The sequence below is a fragment of the Phocoena sinus genome, chromosome 10, assembly GCF_008692025.1.
Source record: "Phocoena sinus isolate mPhoSin1 chromosome 10, mPhoSin1.pri, whole genome shotgun sequence".
NCBI lineage: Eukaryota > Metazoa > Chordata > Mammalia > Artiodactyla > Phocoenidae > Phocoena > Phocoena sinus.
The window spans coordinates 87,646,698-87,657,636 of NC_045772.1; the positions used below are offsets into that span (position 1 = coordinate 87,646,698).

A 10,939-nucleotide genomic window follows, 5' to 3' on the forward strand; every position below is an offset into this window, starting at 1 on the left:
AAACACTTGTCAATTACGGTTCTGACAAGTATTCGCGAACACGGCTGGATGAAGCTAACCTTGTGTACCGAGGTGCGTACATCAAGGCCCTCTTCGGCTCCGCCACAGGATCTGGGCCTACTTTGGGGATTGTTTCCGAGTTGGAGCCGTCCTTCGGTCCGTACGGAGTGCAGAGGGCGGGGAAAGGAGAGTTGGGGGGAAAAGGGTTTGAGAGTTGGAAGCCGCTATCCGCAGCGAGAGGGGCGCGGCGGCCGGCAGAGGTTTCCGAGTTGAGAGCCGGGGGGAGGGGCCGAGGATTCGGGGAGCAGGGGGATCTCAGGAAAAAGTCCCCTCGGGCCCCTCGGAGGGGCCTAGGAGCGCAAGAGGACGAAGGGAAGGGGAAACGCTTCCGTGCACTGACCTGTCCTCGGAGTCCATGCGGCTCAGGGGTTCCCCATCCGACGACATCTCCAAGCTGCCTCGCCGGCCCGCGGAGGTCGCGCTGCTTCCGCCTCCCCCGGTCCCGTAGCCCTCATCACCGCCGCTGGAAACGACGCTGCTGCTGCTGCTGCCGCCCCCGCCGCCTCCCTGGCTGCCCCGCGGTCCCTTGGGCTCCTCCAGGCCCTCCTTGCCGTCCCCATCCCCGCTGCTGCTGCTGGCGGCACCGGGGCTCAGCGAGCGCGTCTCGTCGCTGCTGCTCCCGCCGCTGCTGCCCACCAGGCTCTCGGCGCTGCTCTCCTCCTCGCCCCCGCCGCTGCTGCTGCTCTCGTCCTCCTCCTCCTCGTCCTCCTCCTCGTCCTCCTCCTCCCCGGCCTGGCTGGCGCTCTCGGGGCTCGGCTCCGACATCGTCTCCGCCTCGCCGCCCCCCACTCCGCCGCCGCCTCCACCGCCCCCACCGCCGCCGCCGCCGTTCAGCAGCAGCGCCGCCACCGCCTCGGCCTCCGCCTCTTCTTCCTCCTCCTCTTCCTCCTCCTCCTCCTCTGGCGGCTCAGCCCGACCCCGCGCCGCCGGGACGGGGCTGCCGGAGGGCAGAGGGCTCAGGCGGGAGAGCTCCTCCAGGTCGGCCATGTCGGTGATAGCGGCGGCCATGGCGGCGCCTGCTCCTCCTCCTCCTCCTCCTCCCCGCCGCCGCCGCCGCCTCCCTCTGTGGACTCTCGCTCCCGTGCCCCCTCCCGAACGCCCAAAACTCCGCCGACGCCGCTGCAGAGCAGGAGGAGGGCCCGCGAGCTGCGTCAGCCTACACACGCGCTACGGAGCCCGCGCGGGGACAGGCGCGCGACTGCGCGCACTCACGCGGAGACGGCTGCGCGCCTGCGCGGCAGCACGCGGTGGCACCTCCCCCCCACGCCCGGCCGCGGATTCCGCGCCCCCGCTGGTCCCTGCCCGGCCTCCGCCCCGACCCGCCGAGGACTCAGAGTTTCCGCGGGGCCTTCCCACGCCTTCCCTGCCCGCTCGGCGGGCAGGACACGCGGAACGAAAACCTGAGCGCTAGCCGGCGATTCTAACAGACCTCCGAGGTCTCAAGATAAAGTCATTCATTCCGGGGGTGTTTGGGGAGCGTCCCCGGTGCACAGGCGCTGAGCTAAGAATCGAACAAGTCCCTGGGTTTCTGAGAGCTGACAGTCTACGAAGAGGCGATTAAAATGAGTAAAAATCAATAATACAGTGCGAGGTACTGAGTCCATACGCGCGACATAGAGCCACAGGTTATCATCTAACCTGCGTTCCCGAGGAATGGTTAAATCACAGTCTCAGAGCAAACATGTGTGTTCAAGATCTTCAAACTTTTTAGCTCCAGAACCCTCTAAAACGATTTTGTACATCCTTATACGGTTTAAAGTGACATCCACATTTTTTCCAGCTTCTTATGTTTTATAACTGTCACACTTTTTTAAACGTAGCCAATGAACCCTAAATACCATAGGGGTTTAACACCCACCAATATCCACTTTTTAGAATCCGATCTCTTTTATGCTTGGGCAATTTCCATCCTTTATCTTCTGGGACTCATGTACATTTTACATCCTGTCCTGAATTTTATCTTAATAATATATTTTATATTCGAACTGTTTTATTGATCATCTTATATTTCCTTGTAACAAAAATGTGTACAGAAATTGAAATTTAACGGTTGTTTTTAAATCTCCTGTGATCATAACACTCTTAAGTCTTATTATTTCAACTGTTCAAAACAAATATATTTCAAAATATTTATAAATAAATATTAAACACAAAAGTAAAGTTTTGTTGGCAATGCACCTCACAAAGATGGAATTGAATACTTTTTTAAACTAGATTATTTATCAGTGGATGAGTATTTCTAGAATGAGAACGAGCTACTTCAATTCTATTCCGAGCTTTCAATTCCACAGATGTAAGCACTGAGAAAACTTGTTCACATAAATAAGTACATGAGAATTAATGGAGTTTTGTTACAGCAATGCAACTCAATTCTTTGAACTCTTTCCAAATTATATGCCCCCAAAAGTCACACAAAGATCTAACAAGAAAAAAATACTTTTAATGGTCTATCTGCTGACAACACAGACTAGATTCTCTTTCAACTTTGTTGAAAGCAAGTAACTGAAAACCACCTGACTTGTAAAAGGATGTGTTACTCATTCTCATTCACCAGTCAATTGTTCCTTTTTCGGTGTTGTGGAGGTTTTTGCATCCCCGGGGGTTCAGCACCTTAGGAAGATGTGAGGTGGGGCAGAATTATGCCTTTCTTTTGTAGAGTAGGGGAGGGGCAATTGGGATAAGGGAAGCTGCAAAGGAGCCCACATTACCCTCTGACCCCAGAGCACATTTTCCGGCAGAACCTTTCAGGTAAAAGGGAAGTGAGAATCAGAGAACGGATTGCCTTAAAACAGGCTCGGTGCTCATACACATCTTAGAAAGTCTTCATACACCATGAATACCCCAGTATTATGTCTATTGCCTTAGGCCTTTGGACAGCTGTTATATGTTCCATATGTTGCCTCAAGGGAAAGCAAAAATAAAAATAAGAAATAATAGTATGGGGCATTATGGCTTACAGATACCTTTCACACACACATACAATGCAAAATGCTAACTGCAAATACGTTAACCTCAAAGCCACTCTTTGAGATAGACTAGGAAGGTATTATCTTTCTGTGTTGTCAGTTAAGAACTATTAGAGGGACGTCCCTGGCAGTCCACTGTTTAGGACTCCACGCTTCCACTGCAGGGGGCACAGGTTTGATCCCTGGTCTGGGAACCAAGATCCCATGCGGCGAAGTGAGGCCAAAAAGAAAAAAAAAGAACTATGAGAGAGTTTAGCTGAAAAGTGTGTATTAAGTGTATGTGCCAAGCACTGTATGAAGCCCTAGAGATTTTGGCTGAGTTTGGCTGAGTTATTTAAGGAAAACTTAACGAAGAATGTAGGATTTGAACAGCTGTGTATGTAAGATATACTACATTTAAGTTTAAGTCATTTGAGCTGGATCTTGACGAGTGAATAGACTAGAATTCTGTGTGAGGGGGAATTCTAGGACTGAGAAGCAATAACACTGGAAAAGCATAAAAATTTAATTTGTGACTGTTAATTAACCATGAGAAAACGAAGCTAAAAAGCTGAAAAAGAGTTCAAGATGAGATTACAGAAAATCTTGAATAAAAAGACTGACTTTGAAAGATGACAGGTATATTTATATACCACAGTGTGTGTGTGTGTCTGTGTGTCTGTGTGTATATATATTTAGAAAAAATATTTTTTAAAGGTGTGCCATGATTAAAGTTATAAGGGTATCTAATGTTATAGATGATATGGAGAAAAATGTGAAAAGACTGAAAGGTGAATGGAGATTAGACACGTGGAAATGGCAGGTATCAAAGCCACAAATGAATGCTCCGACTGCAGTATTTATACTTGAAGATGAAAACGATCTATCTTAGAACTGGCTTTTTGGAGAAAAGTGAGTTTCCCATCACTGGAGAGGTTTTTTGTTTTTTTTAATTGCAAATTTTCTGAAAATTTGAAAGAATTGGATAATAAACACCTATACACCCGCCTAGATTCATCAATTACTAACATTTTGCCACATTTGCACAGTCTGTGTCCCTCTGTCTCTGTTTCTTTCTCTATGTCCCCTCCCTCTCCCTCCCCCCTTTCCCTTTCTCGCTCTCCTTCTTGGTTTAGTTGCAGACATCATTACTCTGCATGCATCTCCTTAGAACAAGGCCACTCTCGTACATAACCACAGTGTCACAATGTCATTATCGCATTCAGTGAAGTGTCTGACTAAAGGCAGGACCTCTGGGTGATAGAATTTTTTCAGGTGACATCAGGTGAGAGGTTGGATGAAATGCAAGCAGTGTGGTCTGCAGACCAGTGCCCATCCACCCCCTGTTCGTTACCAGCCTGCAGCTAGATACATGCTGAAATTAGCTTCAGGAAACTTTTATAACAACATGGTAGAGTAATTTTACATCTGCTGAACCTAATAATAAAAAATGGAGGCTTATTTTTTTATGTCATCAGTTTATTTTTTATCTTATAATTCTGGTAATTCACTTTTTAAAATTTTATTATTTATTATTTATTTGGTTGTGCCAGGTCTTAGTTGCCGCCCACAGTCTCCTTAGTTGCGGCAGGCGGGCTCCTTATTTGCAGCATGCATGTGGGATCTAGTTCCCTGACCAGGGATTGAACCCAGGCCCCCTTCATTGGGAGCAGGAGTCTTAACCACTGTGCCACCAGGCAAGTCCCATCAGGTAATTCACTTTTATTGTATTTTTCAAAAGCCTCAGTCCACTGGTAAGTAAAAAACTGATCCTTCAGTTGAGAATCGCTGTTCTATTTCCCTCCTGCCTGCTTGGAGAGTATGTGATTCTATGCATAATTATAAGTTACCCAATAATACACCATTGCATAAGAGCTATTTGATTAGGAATAGTATTCAAACTCATCAACCACGGTACCAATGGGTCAAATTAGCAACAATAACTTGAATTTTACTGGCGCTTCTACCTACCAAGTCTGCTAACACAGGCAGGTCATTGCCAGTTTTCGGGGAGCCCCTGGGGTGGGGGGATCTCTGCTCACCCAGTGGCCCCCTCCCCTGCTCTGCTCCTACCAGACACTGCAGGCTCTTCCTACCGGGGCCTGTGATACAAACAAAACAGCCAAAGCCATGGTGTAGCCTGAAGAAATGGAGATCACTGTGTTGACCTCTTTTAGGGGAACCCCGGAGCAGACTGCTTGGCCCAATATCATATATGATTTTCAATGAAACAGGTCTTTATGGTATTACTCAGAGCTCTGTCTCTCCTAGGAACCCAGACATGCTTTTATGGGCCTAGACTGGCGATGGATTTGAGTAACAGCTACCCCAAGCTGCATTTATTACTCCCCATCCAATGACTAAGTCTTTCTCATAGGGCTTCTCTGTCTAATTCTCTTTTCCACGAACATGAGTCCTGTTCAAGGAAGCAGTCTCAGCCCCCAGGCCAGCAGGTTTCTTTCAGCCCTGCCTCACCAGTTTGCCAGACATGCCGAGACATGCTTGAACCCCAGCATCAGACCCAGCTTACATTCAGGCTGAGATTCCTGCTATACTACATGTACGATACTTCTGAAAAATTCTCTAAAATACGCAGCCGTAGCAGGTTTTGCACCTTTATTTCAGGTTCCTCATTCTGCTTGTTGACACTGCCACGGTGAGCAGAATCAGTAGCAATGTAATGACCTCATTCTCTGATTGACTTGACATCTAAAGAAAGTACATGTGAAAAGAGAGAACATCTTACTGAAAGATGGAATGATAGGATCTTAAAGCTGGAAAAGAACTAGAAAGCTGATGAAAGCTTCCCCAATCTGTAGATTGTCATCCAACAAAAATACAACCAACTAATTATTACGTCTATTTGCTTGTTTTTTAAATAGAAGAAGTATCTTACATCTACTGTAGCACTTTCTGGTTTCTAAAGCATTGTAGCATCCCTCATCTCATCGAACTGGAGAGGCTGTGTGGTGTGGTGTTAAAAGCATGAGCTCTGGGGGCTTCCCTGGTAGCGCAGTGGTTAAGAATCCGCCTGCTAATGCAGGGGACACGGGTGCGAGCCCTGGTCTGGGAAGATCTCACATGCCACGGGGCAACTAATCCCGAGGGCCACAACCACTGAGCCTGTGCTCTAGAGCCCATGCTCCGCAGCAAGAGAAGCCACCTCAATGAGAAGCCCACGCATGGCAACAAAGAACCAACACAGCCAAAAATAAATAAAAATAAAATAAATTTATTTTTTAAAAAAAAGCATGAGCTCTGGGGCCAAATTGCCTGGGTTCAAGTCCTGTTTCTTCCCTTTATACTTGTGACCTTGGGCAACTTACTTCTGTTCTCTGATCTGTAAAAGGAGGTTGATAATAGTATCTCCCTCAGGGTTGTTGTAAAGATCAAAAGCTGAGTATCCCTAAGGGGCTCAGAAGAGCACATGTTAGTTACCATCATTATCATCTGTCAGCATCATCTTCTTCATGATTAGTTTTTGAGTTAAAGTTTCTGTCGTCAGTAGGACCATTTTAAGACGTAACTGCTTTGGCTGGTAACTTTTGACAATAAGGACATCATAAGCATGTCTGGTATTGTAAATAGTTTCTAATTTTGAATTTAGTAAACTGCTTTTTCTATAAACTAGCAATGAAAGGATAAGCAAAATGTGAAAAGTGAATAACATAAATACCATGGTTTGGTTTTTTTTAAATGACAACTTAGTATTCACTCAAATGAACGGACCTTTACTTTACATCTTAACCCATCAGTGTCGATTTCCTACTCTGTGTCTTCAATCCCACCCTCTCTACTGGCTCTTTCTTTTCAGTTCATGAACACGATCAGGTCTTTTCATCCTTGTAAGTACTGATTCTGTTTTCATCTAAACTTCTAAAAATATGAACAAGGGCTTCCCTGGTGGCGCAGTGGTTGAGAGTCCGCCTGCCGATGCAGGGGACACGGGTTCGTGCCCCGGTCCAGGAGGATATCACATGCCGCGGAGTGGCTGGGCCCGTGAGCCATGGCCGCTGAACCAGCGCGTCCGGAGGCTGTGCTCTGCAACGGGAGAGGCCACAACAGCGAGAGGCCCGCGTACCGCAAAAACAAACAAACAAACAAAAAATAAATAAAAATAAAAATATGAAGAAGAGTTGCTTGTTGCACTCTCTTACCCCCCATATATTGTCCCTCTACTGCAACATGACATCCAACCCCACTACATTTTTGAAAACTACTCTCAGTAAAATCATTAATTGCCAAACCTAGGGGATACTCTTCAGTTCTTGGCTTACAACTTTGCTATCACACTACGATGAAAATAAGTCTCAGGTCAAATTCTGCGTTGTGCACTTTGTGGCATATTCTCCTCTTCTCTCTTGAATTCTACGATGCCACACTTATCTATAATAGATTGCCAATACCTTTCATCGTTTCTTCTTGATCTCCTGTTCTTTAAATGTTGGCTCCCAAGTCTATATACTTGGCCAAGTCTCTTCTTGTTCTACAGAGTCTTCCTGGTAAATAACATCCACTCTCCCGATTCTGATCCCTTGTTGATGAATCTTGAAAGCCTCCCAGATTCATCCTCCACATGGCTGGAGAGCACCAATGCCTCCCTACAATAGAGGATCCTTCATTTATACAGCACCAATATAAAAACTTGTCTGTGTGTCTGTCCCACAGTCTTCTCATGTATTGCCAATTGACTTCAGCCTTTTGGGTTCTTCAGTAACTGTCAGGTACTCTGAGTAAATATCAATTTACTCAAAGTCCATTGATTGGACTAGGCAGAAGTTAAGCATGCCCCCTCTCCCACCCAACATTGATGTCAGGTGGTAGCTTACAAGGAAAGCAAGCCTTCGTCGAAATTCTTCCAAATGTGTTAATTTTTATCTGCAAGTGGGCAAAAAAAGTTATAACCTGCACATGTAAGGTTAAGGAAATCCTCACTCTGTCCTGAAGCATGCCTAAAGCATCTTGGAGGAGAGGCTCACTCTGAGGTGGGTGCACCAATATCCAAACAGCAGAATCACTCAACCTTCTATTCAGGTCTGTCAGTAGATGCCTACAAGAATTGAATAGAAGATGGACCTAGAGATTATCACACTAAGTGAAGTAAGCCAGAGAGAGAAAGACAAGTATCATATGATATCACTAATATGTGGAATCTTAAAAAAAAAAAGATACAAATGAACTGATTTATAAAACAGAAACAGACTGACAGACATAAAAGACAAACTTACGGTTACCAAAGAGGAAAGGGGGGTGGGGAGAGATAAATTAAAAGTTTGGGATTAGCAGATATAAACTACTATATACAAAATAGATAAACAACAGGGCTTACTGTATAGCACAGGGAACTGTGTTCAGTATCTTGTAATAAACTATAATGGAAAAGAATCTGAAAAAGAATATATATATACGTGTGTGTGTGTGTGTGTGTGTGTGTGTGTGTATATATATAAAATACATATATAACTGAATCACTTTGTTGCACACCAGAAACTAACACAACACTGTAAATCAACTATAAATAAATAAAAAACAAAATTAAATAAAAAACAAAAATAAAAGAATAAAGAAAGCAATAGACACTATTTTTAAAAATTGAATAGAAGGCACTGGGGAGAAGTAAACACAGAACCATATAGAATTTAGACTGAGAAGGTAGTAGGTTGCTGGGCTTTCTAGCAACTTATTCACCATCTATTGGATCTATTGAGTGTCTCCTATGTGTCAAGCGCTGTTCTCAGCACTGGATATAGACCCATGGTGGGTAAAGTCAAGAAAAATTCCTACTTTCATAGAGCTTACTCTCTGGTTAGGTGTTCTCATACCTCATTCTCACAAGAGTGACAGGGCTGTGAAGTCTTTCTAGCCAGCCATACATCTGGGACATCATTTATTTCACCAATGAAAATGTATTTCTAACATCCCTTATGCTAATTAATGAACCTTCTGGTATAAATTTCAATAAAGATTCTTGAAATGCTTAAGTAGCCACCTGGGGAGTATGGATTCCTGATTAGGGCACTTCAGATGATAACTAACCACCTCTGGAGTGTGAATTCCTAATAGGGTAACTCTAATGATAACTAACCTCCCCTACAGTGTAGATTAAAGTTAATTTACACACAAGTACATTACACTGTTCATAAGGAAGTATTTTAAAATAAATTATTACAGAGGCAATATGACCACATGGCAGGAAGTATGGTTGCTCAGAACTCCCAAGTTTCACATAGAGATCTTTTTTTTTGGCTGTGCGGCAAGGGTTGCAGGATCTTAGTTCCCCCACCAGGGATTGAACCTGGGCCCAAGGCATTGAAAGCAGAGTCCTAACCACTGGAACGCCAGGGAATTCCCCACATAGAGATTTTAAAATCCTGAAGCACACTACCTCCCTAGGACTCCCAGATCCTTCCCAAGATCCAGGAACTACAGGGACAACAAAAGGCATCAGGACCCCCCCGTGTCACATGGTTTCTATCCATTCTGAATGGCGAGTGCCCATATCATTCCAATTACTGAATTTTTTTTTTTTTTTTTTTTTTATGCGGGCCTCTCACTGCTGTGGCCTTTCCCGTTGCGGAGCACAGGCTCTGGACGCGCAGGCTCAGCGGCCATGGCTCACGGGCCCAGCCGCTCTGCGGCATGTGGAATCTTCCCGGACCGGGGCACGAACCCGCGCCCCCTGCATCGGCAGGCGGACTCTCAACCACTGCGCCACCAGGGAAGCCCCCCAATCACTGAATATTTTAAATAGCACTCTCGCTCAAATCTTTAGCCATGAAGAAACTGACAAGACTCTCTGAATCTCAACCCCAAATACCTTGGGGAAGGAATTATCATCTTCCCAGTTGGTCCTGGGATTCACGCCCAAACTGATTGCGATTGGCCAGACCATAGGACCTTTACACTCTCATTGGATGGGACGATGGGGTTGTTTGCAGATTTTGTGTAGGAATCCAAGACAGGTATACTGGATTGCTCCAGTGTCAGGGCTCTGCCAGGAGGGTAAGTCAAAAGGGCAAAAATCCAAAAGAGTTGAAGATGTAAGCAGGAGAATGGATAATGGAATGTAAGTGGATAGAAAGGGAAATAAAAACGGGACTTTATTAGATCATTTACAGTATTTTAATTTTATATCAATAAAATATTGAATTTTATTTATATCAGAAAGAGCTATCAACGTACACTCGAAATGCTAGAGATTCTGGTCCATGTATATAAATACATATATGTAGGGAATTCCCTGGCAGTCCAGTGGTTAGGATTCTGCTCTTTCACTGTCGAGGGTGAAGATTCAGTCCCTGGTCGAGATTCCACAAGTCACGAGGTACAGCCAAAAAAAAAAAAAAAAATATATATATATATATATATATATATATATATATATATATAAAGTCTTTGTAATTTCCTAAGCAACATAGGTGCTAGGAGCATCTTTTGTTTTAATATATAGTCTCTGACCTCAGTTCCTGACTCAGAGTTCCTAGACCATTTGGAATTTCCTGGATGATGGTAGCATCTTTTGTTCTAACGAGGAAAATCTTGGTGGACCCCTGGATAAATTCAGGATGAGTGCTGGTCACCAAAAGACCAAGCCCTGATTAGAAGCTTGGAACTTTCAGCCCCATTCCCCTCCTCCAGGGAGGGGAGAGGGGCTAGAGCTTGAGTTAATAATCTATCATGCATATGTGATGAAGCCTCTATAAAAATCCCTGAATTATGGGGTTCAGAAGCTTCCAGGTTCACGAACCATGAGGAGAGAAGCTCCTGTGATCGGGACCCTTCTGGTTTGCACTATGTATCTCTTCATCTGGATGTTCTTCTGTATCTGTTATCATATCCTTTGTATATAATAAACTGGTAAACATAAATGTCTTCTTGATTTCTGTGAGCTATTCTAGCAAATTATTAAACCTGAGGAGGGGGTCATGGGAGTG

General features: G+C 44.9%; 1 protein-coding gene across 2 annotated transcripts in view; it reads right to left on the reverse strand.

The window, feature by feature from the left end:
• The window catches only part of AEBP2 (AE binding protein 2), a 57,084-nt gene extending 55,804 nt beyond the window's left edge, over positions 1-1,280 (reverse strand). Inside the window, exon 1 of one of the 2 annotated variants that reach the window (XM_032646054.1) lies at positions 401-1,280. In XM_032646054.1, coding sequence (XP_032501945.1) covers positions 401-1,068 — 668 coding nt within the window. In that variant the 5' untranslated portion in view covers positions 1,069-1,280. The remainder of the gene's footprint in view (positions 1-400) is intronic. The other variant, XM_032646055.1, reaches the window with a different exon arrangement.
• Positions 1,281-10,939: the final 9,659 nt, after the last annotated feature.